Source organism: Terrapene carolina, unplaced genomic scaffold (assembly GCF_002925995.2).
Source record: "Terrapene carolina triunguis isolate 2854851 unplaced genomic scaffold, T_m_triunguis-2.0 Scaffold58, whole genome shotgun sequence".
Lineage (NCBI taxonomy): Eukaryota > Metazoa > Chordata > Testudines > Emydidae > Terrapene > Terrapene triunguis.
Window position 1 is genome coordinate 86,895,622 of NW_020664409.1, and position 23,340 is coordinate 86,918,961.

Below are 23,340 nucleotides of genomic sequence, written 5' to 3' on the forward strand. Positions count from 1 at the left end.
AATTTTATTATCCTTACTTGACCAATTTGCAGTACTTAATGGTGATATATAGCTTGCCTTGAATATTAATAAATTAGTTTGTTTCTTTCTCATAGTAGAAATATTAATAAAATATACCAATTCTTTATCTTCACACAGCAGGTTTTTTTCCCCCTAAATAAAGAATTCTTCTGATTTGTACTTCACTGGTATAAAATATTATCAGCAGCCTAAATTATTCATACTGAAAAAGTCATTGAAGATGTCTGTACTGGTATATCACACTTCTCCACATACATACAGCATGCTTTTCATTAGAGATACTTCTTGGGAGCCAAGGAGTAATGAGTTTAGTGATACAGTACGATGTGCAAGAAACAGATGAATGGACCTTTTAGATATGTAATCAGAATAGATAGATTTTGGAGATTGTTTCAGCCAGGAATGCTTCATATTTGCTCTCTTTCCATCTATCTAATTTTTATAGCTATATTTTTATTCTTAATGTATATACATTATTTTGGAGATACTAACTATCTAGCAACATACTTGGGAGATGCAACTATAGGTACAAAACGCACACACACACATGTACAGTGCAAATGAAAATATTAAATTGCTCCTAAAATTAATAAATACATTTAAAGTAAATAAAATGCAATCAGTTGTCAACCCAGTAATTGCGTTGGGGTAACTTTAAAATGATATTCTGAAAATTACACAGATTTGTAAATTCCCTGTAGATAGTGACACAGATTGTTGATTGCAGTAGAGGAGTACACAGTACACCTCGGAAGATGGTGTTGCAAATATGGTTTTTTAGTACTGGGCCAGCTCTGCACTGACTGGTCCTGCTGTGAAACTGAGGGGAGCCTGAAGGCTGTTCTAATTTGTGTTGACTATCCAATGTGGCAGCTCAAGATTAACAGACCATAGGGAAATACCGGGCATGCCCCCTTTCCTTGCCCTTACCCCTAACCAGGAGAAAGATGGCATTAGAGCTGTTATACTAGCTCTTACACTCAGCGGTTCCCCTAAATAAGGTGATCCTCTTGTGGCCTGCTGCACCACCTTTCGGGGCAGAGCAGCCATACTACAGCACAGAATCTGTCTCTGTTCTCTAGGATACAATAGGCTAAAACAGAGGTTCTCAAACTGGTCCACGGACGAGCTCCATTTAGGTGGTTCATGGATAGTTCCCTCTAAGTTGCATGCCTGGGCGGCTGCACATAAGAAAATGAAGGGCCACCCACCTAATTAGTGGAGCTACACAGGCGTGGCTCCACTAATTAGGTGCGTAGACCCTGGAGAAGATGCACATGTAAGGTGAGGTGGTGGCCTTGGGGGGAATAGGGCGTAGGTGGGAGGGGGCAGTGGTGTGAGAAGAGGGGCTGGGAAGAATTTGGGACATGCAGGGCTGCAGCAGCCAGAGAAAGAGGCAACTTTCCCCATCTCTAGGGCTGCGGCTGCCAGGGAGAGACCCCCCGTCCTTCCCAGCCCCAGCTCAGAGGCTGCTGTGGTGGGGGTGAGAGGCCACATCCTTCACATTAGAAAGGTAAGACTACTGATATTAAAATATGAGTTGTGTGCTTTTATTTGTAGAAGAAAAAAATATTAATTAAGGGGGGGTTTTATAGCGCTTTTATCCAAAGCGCTTTACAATAGTTAGCTAACGGTACAAACAACATTTGGAAAGATCATTAAGTGGTCTGCCAAGTCCCTCAGCAATTTTCAAGTGGTCCACAAAAAAAAAAGTTTGAGAACCACTGGGCTAAAATACTTTAGCTTCAAGGGAGGGGGGGGGGAGGGCAGGGGTTTGCGGGTTGGGGTGGGCTGGCCCGGGGGGGGGGGGGGGGGCCGGGGGGGGGGGGGCACTTCCAGAGCTAGGGCAAAATCAGTATTTGGTCCTGCTAGTGAAGGCAGGGGGCTGGACATGATGACCTTTCAAGATCCCTTCCAGTTCTAGGAGATAGGATATCTCCATTTATTTAATTTTATTTTTAAGTTCTCCCAATGGGAGTTTTACCATTGACTACAGTGGAGTCAAGGTTTCACCCTATATACCCGAGATTTAAAAAAAGAATAGAAAAAGGAATATATAACAGAACAACGCCGTGACATGTATCTCTATATAGTCTGTGTCTGACAGTACATGCAGAACTCTAAATAATGGTTTAGATGTCAGGTCTTCAAAACAGATTCCAGAGTTCCTGAATTTGAGTCATAAGACTCCAATATTAAGCAGTGATTGATGAGGTATGTCTGTGATGACAAGACCCAAATAGGACAGGTGCCATTCACGGGAAACACCATGCCTTTTGGTTCAACTGCATCATTTTACCTATCCCAGACATTTCAGATTTCACTAATTTTAGCTCACAATAAAATATTTAAAGTGTTAGGGACCTCTATTCTCCTCGGGTGAACAAAAGGATCTCACATATCTAAACTGTCATAAATTAGTTGCATTTCTTATATAGAAAACTTACTTAACTGAACTGGAGCATTTGAAATTTAGATGAAGCTGGACAAGTAATTTTCTTGCTTTGTCCTATAACATCAAAATATGTGGAACAGATATCCCAATCCATAAAGTAGTTCCCTTCATAAAAATGAAGAAAATTATTTCCGACCATAAGGGCAAGTATGTTATCATCCAGGTTATCAACCATTCTTATACTACATTCACTACTTATGCCCACATATCCTGGATTCTTATTTATCTGGATTAGTATTTATGGATCTCTCACCTCAGATTTTTCTAGGGGTGACTTTAATTATATTCTTAATAATTGAACAGATAAACATCCCAGAGCAGATTCCAGGTGAGAATGCTAATGCAAAAATCTGTATAGCAACAATGCACCAAATATTCATGAAGCTTATATCTTTGCTCCTGTGTACCCAGATCAATAAGACTTAACATTTGACTCCCATCCACATGGCCCTTCCTTCATAATTGATTTTTATTTAATTTCTCCAGTTCTACCTCTCAAACCATAGAATCTGATATTAAAGTCATTGCCATCTCTGGCCATACAATAAGTATTTATCACAGGATTGATGATCTCTTACAGTGCTGCTAAGACAGAGGATTTTGTAATAAATCACTTTTCATTAGAAACTGATATTAAGATACTTGAAGACCAGGCCCAAAGTGGTACTGACAATGCAGCCCAATTAGGTGCTGTTCTCACAGCCTTTAATTCCTCTACTGGTCTTATATTATCAAAAGTTATGGTTCTACTCCACTGCAAATAAGGGTTGGAAATGACTGGTGCATTTGGTTAACAATGTGGATAGAGGGGCCAACTATAATGCAGTAAAAAAGTCTGGAGGCAGGTGGCTTACTGGAACCAAAGATATTTCTCAAATCTGTGTTGTGTTGACATGGAACTGATTTCACTGAAGATAGACAGACAGGTGGGTGAGGTAATATCTTGTATTGGACCAACTTCTGTTGATGAGAGAGAGCACTTCCTCTGCTTTGTGTGGCTCAAAAGCTTCTGCCTCTCACCAACAGATGTTGGTCAAATAAAAGATATTACCTCATCCACCTTCTCTCTCTTAAGGAAACTGAGGCTCAGGTGATCTTCAGTGGGATTCTGCCTGTTCCTAGAGAAGGGCAACAAAGGTGTGACAAGATTATGATGATAAACAGATGGCTCAGGCAGTGGTGCTTGGGATGTATGGCCACTGGGAGGCATTCATGGACAGAGGACTGTTCTCTCGGGATGGACTTCACCTGAGTAGGGAGGGAAATAGACTTCTAGGATGGAGGCTGGCACAACTGATTAAGAGAGCTTTAAACTAGGAATTTGGGGGAGATGTCCAGGTAATCTCCACGATGGATTTTAACATTGAGAGGGAAGAAAACGAAGTAAGAAAGGATACAGCCATGGGTAGGAGAATGGACATACGGAGGAAGGGTAGTGTCGATACCATTCTAATAGGTGATACTGGGGGTAGAATGTCTGGGTCTAATCAGGTAAAGAATGTGAGCGAAGCCAAACAGCAAGAATTAAGATGTTTGTACACCAATGCCTAGGTAACAAAATGGAGGAACTAGAGTTACTGGTGCAGGAAGTGAAACCGGATATTATAGGGATAACAGAAACATGGTGGAATAGTAGTCAGTACAGGTATTGAAAGGTATGTGCTGTATAGGAAAGACAGAAATAAAGGCAAAGGTGGTGGAGTAGCATTGTATATTAATCATGAGATAGACTGTAAAGAAATAAGAAGGGATGGAATGGATAAGACAGAGTCTGTCTGGGCAAAAATCACATTGGGGAAGAAAGCTACTAGAGCGTCCCCTGGGATACTGCTTGGGGTTGCTATAGACCACCGGGATCTGATTTGGATATGGATAGAGATCTTTTTAATGAAGTATACTAATGGGAATTGTGTGATCATGGGAGACTTTAACTTCCCAGATATAGACTGGAGGACAAGTGCTAGTAATAGTAGTAGGGCTCAGATTTTCCTAGATGTGATAGCTGATGGATTCCTTCACCAAGTAGTTGCTGAACAAACAAGAGGGGATGCCATTTTAGATTTGGTTTTGGTGAGCAGTGAGGACCTCATAGAAGAAATGGTTGAAGGGGACAACCTTGGTTCGAGTGATCATGAGCTAATTCAGTTTAAACTAATTGGAAGGATAAACAAAAACAGATCTGTGATTAGGGTTTTTGATTTCAAAAGGGCTAAATTTAAAAAATTAAGGAAATTAGTTAGGGAAGTGGATTGGACTGAAGAACTTGGGGATCTCAAGGTGGAGGAGGCCTGGCATTACTTCAAGTCAAAGTTGCAGAAACTATCAGAAGCCTGCATTCCCAAGAAAGGGGAAACAATTCATAGGCAGGAGTTGTAGACCGAGCTGGATGAGCAAGCATCTCAAAGAGGTGATTAAAAAGATGGGAGTGATCAGCAAGGAACGCTACCTTATTGAGGTCAGGACATGTAGGGATAAAGTGAGAAAGACCAAAAGCCATGTAGAGTTGGACCTTGCAAAGGGAATTAAAACCACTAGTAAAAGGTTCTATAGCCATATAAATAAGAAGAAAACAAAGAAAGAAGAAGTGGGACCGCTAAACACTGAGGATGGAGTGGAGGTTAAGGATAATCTAGGCATGGCCCAATATCTAAACAAATACTTTGCCTCAGTCTTTAATGAGGCTAATGAGGAGCTTAGGGACAATGGTAGATGACAAATGGGAATGAGGATATGGAGGTAGATATTACCACATCCAAGGTGGAAGCCAAACTCGAACAGCTTAATGGGACTAAATCGGGGTGCCCAGATAATCTTCATCCAAGAATATTAAAGGAACTGGCACATGAAATTGCAAGCCCATTAGCAAGAATTTTTAATGAATCTGTAAACTCAGGGGTTGTACCGTATGACTGGAGAATTGCTAACATAGTTCCTATCTTTAAGAAAGGGGAAAAAAAGTGAACCGGGCAATTACAGGCCTATTAGTTTGACATCTGTAGTTTGCAAGGTCTTGGAAAAAAAATTGAAGGAGAAAGTAGTTAAGGACATTGAGGTCAATGGTAATTGGGACAAAATACAACATGGTTTTACAAAAGGTAGATCATGCCAAACCAACCTGATCTCCTTCTTTGAGAAGGTAACAGATTTCTTAGACAAAGGAAACGCAGTGGATCTAATTTACCTCAATTTCAGTAAGGCATTTGATACGGTTCCACATGGGGAATTATTAGCTAAATTGTAAAAGATGGGGATCAATATGAAAATTGAAAGGTGGATAAGGAACTGGTTAAAGGAGAGACTACAATGGGTCATAGTGAAAGGAGAACTGTCAGGCTGGAGGGAGGTTACTAGTGGAGTTCATCAGGGATCAGTTTTGGGACCAATCTTATTTAATCTTTTTATTACTGACCATAGCACAAAAAGTGGGTAGGTGCTAATAAAGTTTGCAGATGACACGAAGCTGGGAGGTATTGCCAATACAGAGAAGGACCGGGATATCATACAGGAAGATTTGGATGACCTTGTAAACTGGAGTAATAGTAATAGGATGAAATTTAATAGTGAAAAGTGCAAGGTCATGCATTTAGGGATTAATAACAAGAATTATTGTTATAAACTGGGGACGCATCAGTTGGAAGTAACAGAGGAGGAGAAGGACTCGGAGTATTGGTTGATCACAGGATGACGATGAGCCGCCAATGTGATATGGCTGTGAAAAAAGCTAATGTGGTCTTGGGATGCATCAGGCGAGGTATTTCCAGTAGAGATAAGGAGGTGTCAGTACTGTTATACAAGACACTGGTGAGACCTCATCTGGAATACTGTGTGTAGTTCTGGTCTCCCATGTTTAAGAAGGATGAATTCAAACTGGAACAGGTACAGAGAAGGGCTACTAGGATGATACGAGGAATGGAAAACCTGTCTTATGAAAGGAGACTCTCAAAGAGCTTGGCTTGTTTAGCCTAACCAAAAGAAGGCTGAGGGGAGATATGATTGCTCTCTATAAATATATCAGAGGAATAAATACCAGGGAGGGAGAGGAATTATTTAAGCTCAGTACCAATGTGGACACAAGAACAAATGGATATAAACTGACCATCAGGAACTTTAGACTTGAAATTAGAAGAAGGTTTCTAATCATCAGAGGAGTGAAGTTCTGGAACAGCGTTCCAAGGGGAGTAGTGGGGGCAAAAAATACATCTGGCTTCCAGACTAAGCTTGATAAGTTTATGGAGGGGATGGTATAATGGGACAGCCTATTTTTGGCAATTAATTGGTCTTCGACTATTAGCGGTAAATATGCCCAATGGCTTGTGATTGGATGTTACATGGGGTGGGATCTGAGTTACTACAGATAATTCTTTCTTGGGTGTCTGGCTGGTGAGTTTTGCCCACATGCTCATGGTTTAGCTTGATCACCATATTTGGGGTCGGGAAGGAATTTTCCTCTAGGGCAGATTGGCAGAGGCCCTGGGGGTTTTTCGCCTTCCTCTGCAGCGTCACTTTCACGGGGCACGGGTCACTTTCCATAAGATTCTCTGCATCTTGAAGTCTTTAAACCATGATTTGAGGACTTCAATGGCTCAGACACAGGTTTGATACAGGAGTGGGTGGATGGGTGAGATTCTGTGGCCTGCGTTGTGCAGGAGGTCAGACTAGATGATCATAATGGTCCCTTCTGACCTTAAAGTCTATGATTCTATGATTCTCTAATATCCTGAGACTGGCATGGCTACAACTCCAGTGCATACATCATTGAAGCTAGTCAGGAGAGAAACAGATCCTTAGAACCAAATTCAACCCTGACATAAGAATGAAGTCAATTTACATTTACACCAGGGCTGAATTTTCCTTTTTAACTCCTACATCTAACCAATTTCCCTCAGAATATTTTTGACTGATCTAGTAACCACTGATGAAACAAAAGAGACCCTAAAACATCAAAAGATCAATTCGTACTTGAGGCACTGGTGGACTTGCTGTAAAATTGTATAAACATTGGGCACCTCATCACAGCTGTCTAAGGGATACTTTGAAAAAAGGAACCTTTACTTCTCTTTCTACTGCTTTTATTTCTGTCTTTTATAAGGAAGGAAAATATCATGCTATTCTTACAAACCTCGCATTTTGTTTAATGTGAATTTAAACACCATGCAAAGATGCCCCCTGTAAGTCAGATTCTCTCACCCTTAATCATGTTGAGTATTACCCTAACTGTGCATAGAGCTATGCTATTCTGTGGCCCTCAAAAGGTGGAGAGGGCTTGTTATTTCTCTCATCCATTCTCTGCAGCTCAGTTAATCAGGGTGATGATGATGATCTAGTCCTAATTATAACACTGGATTTAATAAGAAACTTGACCTCACTTCTAATGTCAGCTGAGAGCTACTTGGACAGCCAAATATATCAACTATTAAAGTCATATTGGCATTATAATAAATACATTATTTTATTATGCATTATTAGTACTAATAATCACATTTTTACAACATCTTCAATCTGAAGGTCTCAAAGAGCTTTATAAACATTAATAAATTAAGCCTCTAAGCATTCGTGTGGGGCAAGTATTATTATCTGTTACATCCAGGACAATATGGCTACATTAGTAGAACTCAGGGGAAAGCAATTCAGAATTGGATAGGTGGCAAAGTCCGTGATTCTGCCAGGATCAGCTTAATAAATGGTAACCCTCCAATACATGCCACACAGAAAACTGGTATATGTAGTAAAACTGCCCCAGGGTCACTCACTCGTCCTCTTTTCTATAACTCCACTCCGGGGCAGTTTCCTCAAATTTTTTTTGACTCCTCTAGCAAGCACCTGTCACCTGTCACACTGATAACCACACACAGGCTGCAATTATACTCCTGGGCCAGCATGTAACAGTCCAAGGTCACTTGTGCTGTTCTTCATCTATCACCCACTTCTTCAGATTTGTTCCCTCGTTATCTTTAACTCTACACTTCTTAGAAATCTCAGACTGAACAATTTGTCCAAAAAGTTGTAGCTGGATAAGAGTAATTTGTGATTAGGGCTGCAAAGTTCTGATACAATACTGTTTCACTTTGATTTTTTTTTTAATTAGGAATATTATCAATTAAACAAACCCCAATAACAACATTTCAAAATAACTTCAATGATCATCTTAGAGCAGACAACCAAGCATTGCCATAAGTATCCTTGATTTTTAAAGATATATTACTGCATAATATATAATTAATAGGCTGGATGCTAGGACACTGAGCTTTTTCTATATCCATGAAGGGCTAGAAGTCTGTACTTATAAAAACTGGTCAAAGAAATAAGTGGACAAAATTAATTATGTGATAAGCAAACAGATTTCCTCCCCATGTACCTCTGGACTTTTTTTAAGGGGCTGAATGATATTAGGACACTATCTTCACCCTGGACCCAGTGTGTGTCACACAGGGACTGTCTTTTTATTATGTGTCTGAACAGTACCTAATCAGAGCCCCTAGGTACTACTACAATACAAATATTCATAATTAAGTAAAAGCAGAGACTTTTTTTTAGCTTTCCAACTCTCTGAAATGTACCACAGTCCCCATCATTACTGTTATAATCTGTGTATATTCTTTTTCAACAAAGAATTTTAAAAATAAAATTAATGACCATGATGAATATTACTAACCACTGGATTTTTTCTCTCTCAGTAAAGTGCTAAAATGCATTCTTCTTTGTTCTCCTCATTCATTGCTCTCACAACATTATTCCCAACAAAAATAATACTGAATTTCCTTTTTGGCAGAGAATGAAAACCACTGTTTTTAAGTTTTAACAACCTCTTCTTTCTACTGCTGATAGTTCCTCCTTCCGCATTTTCTTTGACCTTGGCACAGTCTTCAATACAATCTCCTGAATTGTCTCTATAGTACTTACAACGCGTAAATGTTTCTTCCCCTCCAATCAAAGCACTGATCAATCCCAACCCTGCTTAACTTTAAGATATCAAAAACCAATCGGAGGTAGTTTGGTTTACACAGAATAGTATTATTATGTATCAACTAGTTTAAATTAGACTCAAGTTGAATCCCTGCAGTAAGATTTGCAAAGGGCAATGTTTTCAGACACCAACATAAACAGGTTTTATAGCTATTCTCCCTCATCCTACCCTGGGATCCGCTAACGTACCATAGTCTGAGCACATATGGAGTTCAACTGACTTCACTGGGATTCCACACAAATGCAGGAGTCCTCACTAACAGATCATATTTTATAATTAAGGTCATAACGGTTACCAATATGTTGCTTAATTAAAAGTTTGCCCATGACACTGATATTCCAGACATATCACATATACCAATGATGTGAAGCAGCTATTCCAGATCACCGCTCTGGTTCAGCAAAGAACTTCAACACATACTTAATTTAAGCATGAGTAACCCTACTCCTATTTACCAAAACACTAAAGCATGTCCTTATCTTTAAGAACCTTAAATCCTATTGAAGTCAATGAGACTTAAGCATTTGCTTAATGGTTTTGCTGAACAAGAATAGGATTACCAACATGTTTAAAGTTAAGCACATGCATATTTTGCTGAATCTAGGCCTACAGCAGTAACGGCAATGCCTGCTATAGTTAAGACTCTAGTACAGTTTCCATTATAAGCATGTATTCTCAGGCACTAAAATCTGACTTTCATCTTTTGGTTTGAAATTTCCTAAATTTAATCTCTTTTAAAGGTGATAGAGTTGGGATCAAAAGTAAAAGGCCTTGGGAGTGTGAAGAGCTGGGGGAGGGGGAAAGTAATACAGTCTCAAAACATAAAACATTTATCCACTTTTTCTTTTTTAAACCAGCTCTAATGTCAAAATAGCTCAGAGGAAGAAGTTGAAATCTGTCAGGAAAATAGTCTTCACTAAGGAGAAGTGTTTTTGAATGTTCAAGTGAAAAAATTTTGTGAGCTTTTGAAAATTACACTCCATCTATCCACAGTAAATTTTGAAAAACATCACCAGTAAGGCCCAGATTTTTAAAATTATTTAAGCATTGCTCCACTCAGTATTGCAATGTCCAACTGACCTAGGAACATAAATGTCATTGAAAGTCAATGGGAGTTAGGCATTGCAATGCTGAGTGAAGCAATGCCTAAATACCTTTAAAAAGCTGGGCCTTAGCCTATGAAGTACCTAAAGGAGCAGATTATTAAAGGCATTTAGATGCCTAACTCTGACTGATTTAAATGGGAGTTCAGTACCTACATGCTTTGAAAGTCCCACTAGGCATCTAACTCTCTTTAAAAATCTGGGCCTAAATTCATTAAGCCTCTCATTCAGGAAAGGTCTTAAGTAAATGCTTAAAATCCATGCCTGTGCATGAATGCACTTAAATATGATGGACTTAATCACATGTTTAACCAAGTGCTTAAGCACACTTCTTGAGCATGGATGCTTTTTCTTTTTAGATACATCAGAATGTTTTGCTTTGACAAAATCAAAAACATTTTGTTTCAATTTTATCTTTTTTTAAATTATGTAAGACAATACAAAATTTAAAAAAAAATCTAAATGAAAAGTCCCTTCATACAGAAAAACAAAACAAAGTATTTTGTTCTGAAAATGTTGAATCATTTTGACATTGTCTGAACTTGTTTTCTCCTAAACAGATTTTCAGCTAAATGTATAGGATTCCATGCAATGTTTCAAATTTGGTGATAAATTGTGTCATCAATTTATTTTTTCCAATCAGCTATTGTAATAGCTACAGGGTAGATAAATTATCAGTATTGACCAATTGTGCAAAGCTTACTGTGACTTGAACATTCAATTAAAAAGGAATAACTGTGAAAGCTGCACGTTTAAACAGTGAACAGGCAGACAGGTAAGGCAAGAACTATCACAGCTAGATAAAAAATGGCTTTGTAGAAACCCTGCTTCTACAGTCAACAGGCACCTCTCTCGCCCTGGAGGCCAAGTGCGTCATCCCTGTGATAGGTTAAGCAGCACCAACATAGTTAATGAGTGAGGCAAGACTGCTTGAGAGTCAAAACCAGTGATACATTGCTAAGCATATTTCATTTATTTCAGATTCTGTCTTCAAAGATGCACAGTCTTTTAACACAGAGAGAGGCATCTTGAACAGAAGAATGGGTGTGATGAAACATGCAAAAAGGCAACGTTAAATATTCCCCCAATTAAAATAAGTGAAAATGAGTTTATTATATCTTTAAAGGGTGAATTGTTACTTCTTTCATTTCACCCACTTTCCCAAGTTATATAATTTCATAAGGCTCAGTAAAAATTCACTGTTAGATTTTGACCATGTAAATTACAGTTTAATATATTATAACTAAATTATAATCTAAACAAACACTAGTATACAGAATTACACCATAATGAAGAATAAAGCAAATTATATTTGATAACAAAAAAGCTTTTTTTTTCAAGCAAACAGATTTTCATTAATTTTAAGAAATATTAAACTGCTGTGGATTCAAATGAGCTAAATTAGATATTCTTTAGAAAAGAATAATGCTGCAAACAGAGTAAACAGAAATACCGTAGGGCACACCTAACAGGTCTTTTATTCATATACATCCAAAATAAATATCCAATAATCAGACCGTCACTTCCTATAGAAAACAGGGAAACTGGATGAAGGGACTGGGGGGTGGAGGGGATTATGGGAAACTAAGGTTCCTCTCATACGTTTTCCCTTATTTTTTCTGTCATGTATAGGGGACAGTTGGTCTCTTATTAAAACTTTGTGGGTACTTTTTGGCTGGCCCTCTCCCCATACCAGGGGAAAGGGGAAGTGCCAAATTGGATCAGGATCTTGGGACAGACCAGGCCTCTGGCCAATCAGAGACCTCCAGACCAGGGCCAGTGGGAACAGTGGTGCTGGAACAATTTTTATAGTGGGGATGCTGAAGCAGAAACCATGTATTTGGGTTGTTATTACTATTTCAAACCAGGGGGTGCAGCAGCACCCCCAGCACCCCTAGAACCAGAACCAATGAATAGGAAGTAGCCAGTCAGTCTGATTGATAAGGCAACCAGATCAACCAGGGAGCCCCAGCTCATATCCTAGCCCCCTTGTGTGCTGGGGGAAGTAGAATCAGGAAGAGCAGCCCCAAGCAGGGTGGAGGAAGCTGAGGCCTGAACCCAGGATGAGCAAAGCAGCATGGGAGGCCAGAGAGAGCTGTGTACAGACACAGTGGTGGGGCCAAGAGAGCCAGCAAGTGGGGTGACGGTCACTGGGGACAGTGGAGAGTGGGAACCCACCGTGAACAAGATGACACATCCAGCCAGGCGGGGCCCCATGGAGGGAAGAGAACAACAGCACTAGAGACCCCAGTGAAGGGGATGAAGTGAATCAGCAGGGAGGGGCCAAGCTGTGGGAGCCCAGTATCCCCCACCCACCGCTACCACTTTGCCCTGAGACCAGCTGTTCAGGAAGCCATCTTCTTTTTCTTAGCATATGCACAAAATGCGTCAGGTGGCCTGTGACCAGGATTCATCACTGAATTTGCTCTGCTGGTTGGATATTAGTATAAGGGCCCTACCATCAATCAAACCCTAACCCCGCCCATTGACCCCTTAAGCCCCTCCCCTTGACCCCTTGGTCCCGCCCGCCTGTCACCAGAAGTCCCACCCATGGAGGTATTACTTCCGGGGTCAAGGTGCCACCTGACCGGAAGCAAGGTGTTTCATGTGACCCCTCTAAGAATTCCTCCCACCACCCTCTACCAATCAGGAGGGGTTTCGTCCCGATAGGACCGCCCAGAGAGGAGATTTTGACCAATCAGGGTGACTTCTGGGGCGGGGGTGACCGGTCCAGAAGTGGGTCGTATGACCCCACTAAGAACTCCTCCCAAGGCCCTCCGCCAATCAGAGTGCAGCACCATTACCCCATAAGTCCCAGCACCAGACAGAGGAGGCGGCCATCTCTTACCAAAGACACATGTTTTCGAAATCGTGGAAAGGCTGCTGAGAGGAAACATGGACTCCTTCACCACCTCCGTGAGAACTTCAGACTTTGTTTTAGCCCCGAGGGTCTTTGACCATCCGCGGAGAAAGCGCTACATTAGTGACAGTTCCGAGGAGGAGGAGGGAGCGACCGAGGGGAGCCCTTTGGCCCAGCCATTGCTGGATATGCCAGAACCCGACCCCAAAACCCTTGTGAGACACCCCGATGAGCATGGCGGTCTCTCTTTGTCCACCCCCTCAGAGGTGGAAGGCGATCGCGGCTCGGGGGAGTCACCGGCGGACAAGGCGAACGGAAAAGACGGCGCTCAGGTGAATGAATGATTAAGAAGCGGCGGTCGAGGAGGGGTGGGTAATGGGTTAGGAACCGGGGGCTGTGTAAATTAAAAAACAAGCAGTGGGGGTGCTTACACAGTTTCTTTTCTGAAAATTTCTCAACAGCTCGACAATGCCTTTCTAGAGGACCCAGAGGCCCTGGACAGCATTGCATCAAGCAGCGAAGATGAACCGGGCCCACCATGTTTTTGCTCAACGCCGATACAAGTTGTTGAAGAGGACTCTGAGGATGATGGCTATGAGGAGTTTAGGAGGCAGCTTGGCATAGAACTAACTGAGCCAGTGCCACGTCGTGAGCGTAAAAAAGTCATGCGGACTATTGTACGCATTGCTGTTTATGCTATCCTTAAACACTGCCTTAGGGAAAAGCTTTTTGAAGATTGTGAGGGCTGTGTCATAGATGCGCCAGGCCAAAGGCACCATGCCTGTGTGACTTGGACTTCAGTGGATATAAACTGCAAGCTCCGGGGCCAGTGTGCTGAGCTGTGTTTGGAAAGCTTATTAAACACTGTTATTGCCATAGGTTATGGTATGCAATGTCTGTGCCTAACCCAAGAACATTTAGCGCAAGGGGTGACCTTGATAAATGCTGTGCAATTCAGTGCAGACCCTAAACGTGTTCTAAAGAAAATGACCATACCGGAAGATGCCTGCTTACAGCGTTATATTGACCGTCTAGTCCGCACAAAGAGTTACAGAACCCTGCTTAAGAAAAAGACTATTTGTAAGAAATCTAAAAGGATTAAGTTAGAGAATGGTGAGGGGACAAACATGCGATATAAAACTTGGTAGCTGTAAATTTTTTTAAAAGGGGGTTTGTGACTATCTGTGTTTTGTTAGAAGGCCTTTGGCCCTTAAGTGAGCTAAAAAGTTTTAATGAAGCAGTTTGGTTTGTTTTCAAGGAACTGTATGTTTTTTAAAATAAAAAAATAAATTGTTTGTGAGAATTAGCTCTTGTGTTTTTGTGGGTGTATAGCAAAAAGCTGAAATGTATGTTATGGGAGGGGGTAAAAATCCTAAAAATGTGCTTACAATAAAACAAACAAGGCTAGTTCAGACAATAGAGTTAATATAGAGATATACCTATCTCATAGAACTGCCTTTACTAGCAGGACCAAATATTGATTTTACCCCAGATCCCTAAGTGGCCTTCTCAAGGCTTGACCTCACAACCCTGGGCTTAACAAGCCAATGCTTAAACCACTGAGCTATCCTTAGTCTGTTGAACTGAATAGGTTTAACCACACACACACACCCCTCACTGAATAGCCAGGGTGACTGCAATTACTTACCCTTGTTGCTATAGGGTTACATTTGATGGGAGTGCACCCATAGTAAGGGGTGGGTGGGGATGGATGATGAGTTCTGCTTAATATGAAATTAAATTAAACCTCAGGAATTCACAGATGCTATTGGACAGTTTAAATATAACCCCTGGGGTTGGTAGAGCACTAGTGGACAGTTTAAAGGACCCAGGAGTTGGTGGAACGCTATTGGACAGTTGAAATATGGCTCAGAAGTTGGTTGAATGCTGTGGGTCATTCTTTCTAGGCAACAATGCCATCCCCAAACTTTAAGCATGAAAGAAACATGTTTTAAAAAACAACCAAGCCCCAAGACATTCATTGATATCTGCAAAGGGCCCCCACTTGGAAATGGGTACTGTTTAATACTGTAAGAAAGCCACAAATGTATTTTAACTTAAAGGGGGGGGGGGAAAACCCTGTTGTGCAGACAAAATGGTTTCACTACCCCAGATCACAAAAGGGAATGCTATGGGAGGGGTGATTAAATTAACCTGTTAGCAACTGTGTTGAAGTCTGTTTGAAACAATGGGCTAAGATGGTATAAAAACCTCAGGTATGCTGGAGCTTGTCCTTTTCAAACGAAAATTGGCTAAAAGAGCCGAATGGCTCAGTGTGTAATGTTTTTCACATTCTAAATTTAAAAAAAAACTGGTAATGTTTTGCTTTAAATAAAACATTTCTATAATTTAAAAAAAATCTGTGTACTTTTTCTCAATTGGTGTGTGTGGTTTTTTTTTTTTTATTAAAAAAAACACCACCAAACATCAATTGTCTTTAAACCCCGCACCTGGGGTACTTTATTGCGTAACATGGCTATGAAAATCATTGCAAGATACACGTCTGGGCTTGTTGAAACATGGTTTGAGCAAGGCTAGGCATGCCCAAGAATTTAAATTTATTTTTTACAAAATTCATCACCATCCGGTCATTTTGTACTAAGTCGTTAGAATACAATTTTAAAATCCGGTCAAAAGATAAACCCTTACTATGATGATGTAAGAAAAACACGCAGTGATAGCCGCAGGCGACGGAGAGGGGGTCTTGTTCTCCTGCTGCCCGTGGGGATGCTAAACACGTTCATTCCCACACGGTCCATGGGGTATTTAGCATTAGCGGTAAGCATGTGCTTACCATGCCCCAGACGGACTCCCGGGGCCACCCATACTTTCTTCACAAAAAGGGACGCTGATACAATGCGCAGTTTAAAGTCTTCAGCCGCACTGCCCATTAAACAGAAAGCGTCTTTACTGCGCGTCAGTTTAATTTTCACATCCACTCCGTTTAACAAAAGTTTTTTCTTGAAAAACCAGGTCGCTGTGTAAATGGCCCAGCAGCTCTACCATTCTGCTCTCGGCCGTCAGCTTTGCACACCTCACAAATCCTAGATTCCCTCCATCCAACTTTGTTTCTTCATGTTGTCCACCAGTGTCTTTGTAAAACAGGCCGGCGGAAAATTGCGTGGCGAGGGTGTCATCGCTGTAATTGAGCACCGATTCTATAAAGGCCCTGTAAGAGTAACAGTTGTTGCTTTGGCTTATGAGGCAGTCTCCCAGCGTGACATCCAACTGACTGAAAATAGAGGCCACGGGGTAATTCACCAGGCCCACTTCGGCGTCCACGGTGAGTTCAGTTCCTTCTCCTTTTACAATCTTGTAACACAGGTACAGTAGCGTGTTGTTTAAATCCATATAATCTGTGCCATTCCCTGCTATAAAAAAGTCAATGGGGGCAGACTCCGTAATGGCCGATAGAGGTGGCACCTCGATGTAGATGCTTTTCTCGATGCTGGTCTGCGTAGGGGCTATTTGAAACCAGTCTAGTTCGGATTTGGTGCACTCTTCAGACCCGCAGTGAACAAAAGCCATGTTGATTAAAATATGTCTCTTTTACCAGGCAGAGCGCGTCTCCTCTTTCGCCCAGGCTTCCTCTTGGACTTTCGCTTATGGCTGGCCCTGCGTGTCAAAGTCCTTCTTTTAAAGGGTTTCGGGGGACCTGTGCGTCGCGGGTATGACGTATTTCTCTTTCTCTTCCTCCTTTTAATGTACATCAGCCTCGATCCTTCCTGTGAAGCTGTATTCCCCACCTTCTCCAGAACAGCACGGGAGACATGACCTACCACATCTTTAGCTATGTTCTGAGTGGCAGTTTTTACGTGGGGTTTAATAATCTCTAGCCCCCTCCTCAAAAGCGGTATGGCTTTTCGAAAGAGGCTACGAAATATTCCACCCACACCCGCCCCATACATCATGGGGAGCCCATGATATCCAGGAAGGGCATATCCAGCCTGGGCTTTGTAATAGTTCCTGTAGATGGTGGGGTCGCCATCATTTTTTGGGATCGCCCTAATAGGGTTTTGCTTTTTTAGAAACCTCGCTCTCTCCGCGGCTGCAGATGCAGCTTGATGATCACCTTGCCGAAGTGAAATGAGACATGTCTGTTCTGATCTGTCTTTATTTCAATGGTGATGGTGTCGATGTGGTGTTTACTGACAGGGACGTAATGAAGTTTATCGTAGGTGATGGTAACAAACTCGTTGTTCCTTCCTCGGACAGGGACGCAGCATAACAGGGGAACAGAAAAGTCCCCCACAAACTGGTGTTCTACGATATCCATGTATAGATACAAGGAGTTAAAACCTCCTGTGATGTCTGCCGAGAAGGGGAATTTTTGGACGTTGCGTTTGGGGCCCAAACGCAGAATGTTAGCTAGCTCCCCGCCATTAGAAAACACATACATAAAATCGGTAGATTTAAGTCTCACTTTTCTACCCACAGGGTCGTAGTTCATGACCACCTCAGGCGGTCCGGGATGACGAGCCACGTTGCTGTTCATATGCTCCAGTAATTCGGGTATGGTCGAGTAATAACCTCGTTGTAGGATGAAATTCCATGTTATAGCTCCAAAGGTGATTTTGAAAGGGGTGCCTTCGTTGATAGTATTCCAGCTGTGCGGGTATTGTATTTCCACTAACCCCACCTCCCAGGCACCCGGGAGATCCAAGGGCTTAATTAGCTGTATTGTAAAGTTCGAGATGGTGTTTTGGGGAAAAACTGCAGAGCTGGCATTGCTGGGCAAAGTAATGTAAAACCCGCCGTCGCTCATTTTTCTCTCTCTGTCCTTGCAGAAGGAATCTTTTTTTGTTCATGTCTAGATGTCACAGAGTTGAGAAGCTTCCACCCAGCTGTTAAACTTATCGGGCCACCCCAACCATTTCACCAGTAGCTGCTTTTTTCTCCCTTTTCCTTTCTCTGCTAGAAGTTTTTCAGTCCTGTAAATCCTGTCTCGTTTGGGGTTTACTTTTTGTAATTCTTCAGGGTAAAAAGATCCAGTAACTGCCTCACCCTCGTAATCTTTTAATCGGTATACAGGTCTCTGGCCCCTGGTTAAGGCTTCATCTACTATGAATATCTCATCGGTAAACGTCTGTTCATAACCTTTTTCAAAAGCGCCTTTGGTTTTAGATAGTCTCACGTGGTCACCTTTTCTAAAAGGGGCAACAACCGGTTTTATTTTAAAACCATCTCCGTAAACCATTTTCCATACCTTCAGAGAATTTGAAGGTTTAACATCAACGGGTCTGGTATGCATAGTTCTGTGAAAGCTCTGGTTGTAACTCTTTATAAAGTCAGGTAAGACGTCAATGTAGCGAAAGGTGTTATGGGCTGTAAAATATCTCCACATCCTAGTTTTTAAAGTTCTGTTAAATCGCTCCACAACCCCTGCTTTGACTTCATTATTGGTAACAAAATGGTGAACTCCATGCCGCTTTAACAATCCACTTAAAGGTTTGTTTAAAAATTCTTTCCCCTGATCGGTTTGTAATTTTTGAGGCACACAACCTTCACTGAAAATAGCTTTAAAGGCCTTGGATATCTTACCACTCGTCTTGTCGTTTAGGCCTAAGGCCCAGGCATATTTGGATAGACATTCTATCACTGTTAAGATGTACTTAAATCCGCTGTTGTGTTTGGAGAACCGGTGCATATCCACCAAATCTGCCTGCCACTGCGCATCCACATCTGAAACAATGGTCTTGTTTCTTTTAAAACGTATTTGAGCCAGTTTGTGTAAAGTGTAAGCATCCTGGTCTGAAAGCCATGCTGTTACCTGTCTTCTGTTTAAAGTTTTACTATGCTCTCTGGCCACTTGAAAAAGAGGGTTGACCCCGCCGAAGCTCCCAACTTCCTCGGGGCGTAATATATTTTCTTTAACAGAGCCGTCTGTGGAGACATGACTGTTACAGGCACCGTCTTTTACTACCACGAGTATGAAAGGGGACACATTCATATTGACACATTTAAATAAGTTTTATTAATCGCCTGGTTTAACACGACCTTTTACAGCCGTCTGTAAAAATGGATGCCATGACCCCTACCATAAGGGAGTCTCAGATGGTTCATTCTTCCATTTTGTCCTTTTCGGCTTGAGATCTGTGTCTCAGACATGAGCAAAAACAGCTGACGCATGATATATTTATTCCCACAGGGCTTCCGATGTGTAAGTTCTTAAAGACCTCTAAAAAGGCATCGTAGACCTGTTGAGAGATTTTCAGAAAAGAAACCATGTAAGCACCCCCACTGCTTGTTTTTTAATTTACGCAACCCCTGGTTCCTACCCCATTACCCACCCCTCCTTGACCGCCGCTTCTTAATCATTCATTTTACCTGAGCGCCGTCTTTTCCATTTGCTTTGTCCACCGGTGCCTTCCCCGAGCCGCGATCGCTTTCCACCTCCTGAGGGGGTGGACAAAGAGAGGCCATCACGCTCATCAGGGTGCCTCACGAGGGTTTCGGGGTCGGGTTCCGGCGTATCCATCAACGGCTGGGTCAAAGGGTCCTCCTCGGAACTGTCGCTGATGTAGCGCTTTCTCCACACAAGTCCAAAGGTGCTTGGGGGCTAAAACAAAGTCTGAAGTTCTCACAGAGGTGGTGAAGGAGTCCACGTTTCTCTCAGCAGCCTTTCCGCGATTTCGAAAACACGTGTCCTTGGTAAGAGGACAGTCCTCTGTCTGGCGCTGGGACTTATGGGGTAATGGTGCTGCACTCTGATTGGCGGAGGACCTTGGGAGGAGTTCTTAGAGGGGTCACACGACCCACTTCTGGACGGGTCACCCCCCGCCCCAGAAGTCACCCTGATTGGTCAAAATCTCCTCTCGGGGCGATCCTTTTGGGACAAAACCCCTCCTGATTGATAGAGGGTAGTGGGGGGAGTTCTTAGAGGGGCCACATGACTCACTTCCGGACCGGTCACCCCCGCCCCGGAAGTCACCCTGATTGGTCAAAATCTCCTCTCGGGGCGGTCCTATCAGGACGAAACTCCTCCTGATTGGTAGAGGGTGGTGGGAGGAGTTCTTAGAGGGGGGGGTCACATGACGCACCTTGCTTCCAGTCAGGTGGCACCTTGACCCCGAAGTAATACCCCCATGGGTGGGACTTCTGGTGACAGGCAGGAGGGACCAAGGGGTCAAGGGGTGGGGCTTAATGGGTCAAGGGGCGGGGTTGGAGTTTGATTGACAGTAGGGCCCTTATACTACTTTGGATCATTGGCTTCCCCAGCCCAGGCTGGGTACTGACGAGGAGCGTGCTATGATCCATGGCCTCCCAGGGAGCTGTGATTAGTAACGGAGATGGGAAGTTACTAGCAGACCCTGAGTCCAGGGAAAAGTGATGAGGCGTGAGGGGTAACTGCAACCGGTTCTACGGAGGCTTTTCCAGTCCCATCCTGAGGCAAAGACCTGAATGAGATGTGCACAGCCCTTGATATAGTGGTAACTTTATTCTACTAAGTATCACTTTTGTGGAAACTACTGTGAATTACATCAAAAACATGATAGCATCTACTGGAAAACAAAAAGCAAAATACTCTAGAGGTAGATATTCATCATTCTTTCAATATCTGTCCATACATAACCAATAATGTTCATAGAAATATGAACTGCACTTTAGTAATAAATAATATTAAAATAAATATTAGAGTCTGTGCATGCTTTTGTACTGTTGCTTTTTTAAACTAGCACTAAGTTTTAAACTTACCTTATTGGTATGTATAGCTGTGATGACCCAAACACATTGAGCATTACTGTCATATTGGAATGGAAAATTGGGTGATGTGAAGGTGCCACTGGGTCCCTGAAGATTAGATCCACAAGTCTTTACTGCAAAAATAAAATGTTTAACTTATAATTCATGCATGAAACATGTACAGCAAATGCATAAAACATTCTCTCTCAAACATTAAAAATATGCAAAGGATTAAAATACCAGTTAAGAATATACCCATTGCAATATAAGATCATTATATTTGTGTTGCATTATTTAGGGACACAAGTAAAATGCACATACTCTAAGGTTCAAGATATTACCTTTGAAAAGACACAAAACAGAAACTAGCTGTGATTAAAAGAGTATGCACCAAGATTATATAAAGTAACTGTTAAATTTATTTTAAATAAATCAGAATAATGTAAAAAAGATAAATACATTATTTCATTACTCTTAATAAATACCTGTAAAGAGAAGTGTTCATATACCAGACTTAATGACAAAGCGCACTATTATTACTAGAGTGTTTTTGAGGATTAGTTGTCCTTTGTTCATGCTAGCACGTCTATTGCTGTTATCTCTGCTGGAGTTACATTCATGGTTGCAACAATGAAATCTTTCAAAGGGAACTCTGCAGATACTGCCCTTATATGAAGTAAGCTATACCAGTTTTTAAAGAACAGAGCATGTGAACTATTAAATAAATGTATTTTAAAAAAAGTCAGTTGTGACTACTTATAGATAGAGCAGGGTATCTTACATTTTGATGTAGTACTAGTGAAAACAGAGTTCTAGCAAAATATGAAACATTAACAGATTTTTATTCTCTGTTTAGGATGAGATTCTGCCACCCTTATTCATGATGAGTAGCTCTTTACCCCACAAATATTCTCTGAAGTCAATGGGACCATTTGTGCAGAAAGGTGCTATATTACTTAGTAGGTGAAATCCTGGCCCTGTTCAAGTCAATTGAGAGTTTTGTCATTGGCTGCTGTAATGACAGGATTTCACATAGCGTGAATAAGCATACCCTAAACAACATACAAGCCAAGCCTCTCACAGAGGTAGTATATATAGGCTTCGTGTCTGTGTTGTTCCTTTGACATTTTGTATACCTGTGCTGAAAACATTCCTGATCAACCTTTTTCTGGGTTAAGCAATATATTTGACAAGCAACCTCAGCTATATCTGAGCCTTTTGTCATGTTTCTGTGCTGATTCCTATAGCATTGTAGTGAGTAAGCTGCAGAAGCAGAAAAATAATTGCTCATGCTGGAGTCTGGCAGACCATTTCACTTCACTGATTTAAATTTTGACTATGATAGGTGAATCTGTCATACAATTTGCTTACACTTTGACAAAGCATGCTAATTTTGGCAGGGGTAGACAGTAAATCAAAGCTAGCTTGTTCTAAGATGCAGATCTTTTCTTGAGGGTCCTGAGGTTTTCATAAATGGAAACTTAGGTTTACTAAGATACTAAAGAAGTCCACACGCTGTTCATTACCTATTCTTTGTTCCAACCTTAGATAATCCAACTCATGTTTACATTTCCTGCAGTAACTTCCATCTGCATTTCCAGTGGTAACTAACTACAGTATGCATGTCACTCAGCAAATTTGAGAGAGTAAGAGATCAAGTTAGTAGATTCATTGAACACACTCTCCAAGTTTCATTCACACCAATTGTTGTTCTCCTGTGCATATCTACACAAAAAGTATTTACTATATCAAGAAACGTCTTTAAAGCTTAGAAATAATATCTAAAAACCATCAGTATAATTTCTTTGTTCTCTCCACTTTGACTGTGTGACTAGCATGGCTCATTTAGCTATCTTTGAGCAAAGAGTATTTGAAAATGTTTCTGCAAAGGAAAATATTTTGAAAACACTACTACTACAGAAAAGAAAGAGCAGAAGATATTTTATAACAAGCTCAATGTTCTTAACAAGAACGTAATAATTATCATGAAATTATTGTCGTTTCTATAACACCCAGGAATGATTATCTCCAAAGATTCTTTTCCTCAATATCAACAAGAGGTTTGTGGAAAAGTGATGGGTTTGACCTGAGTCTTGGAAGTCATGGTAAATATTGTTAATCTATTAAAGCCTTCAGCATCACCTGTTTCAAATCTGTTGAATTTGCATAAATATTGTGTTATATAATTTTTTGTCAAAGAAACCAAGGGCCTGGGTTAGGTGCATTGTGCTTTAAATGGTTTATAAATCAAAAT

General features: G+C 41.4%; 1 protein-coding gene across 1 annotated transcript in view; it reads right to left on the reverse strand.

Moving 5' to 3' along the window:
- The window catches only part of CSMD3 (CUB and Sushi multiple domains 3), a 1,099,171-nt gene that overhangs the window by 573,305 nt on the left and 502,526 nt on the right, over positions 1–23,340 (reverse strand). The window contains exon 11 of the mRNA XM_026659890.1: positions 21,099–21,220. Coding sequence (XP_026515675.1) covers positions 21,099–21,220 — 122 coding nt within the window. The remainder of the gene's footprint in view (positions 1–21,098; positions 21,221–23,340) is intronic.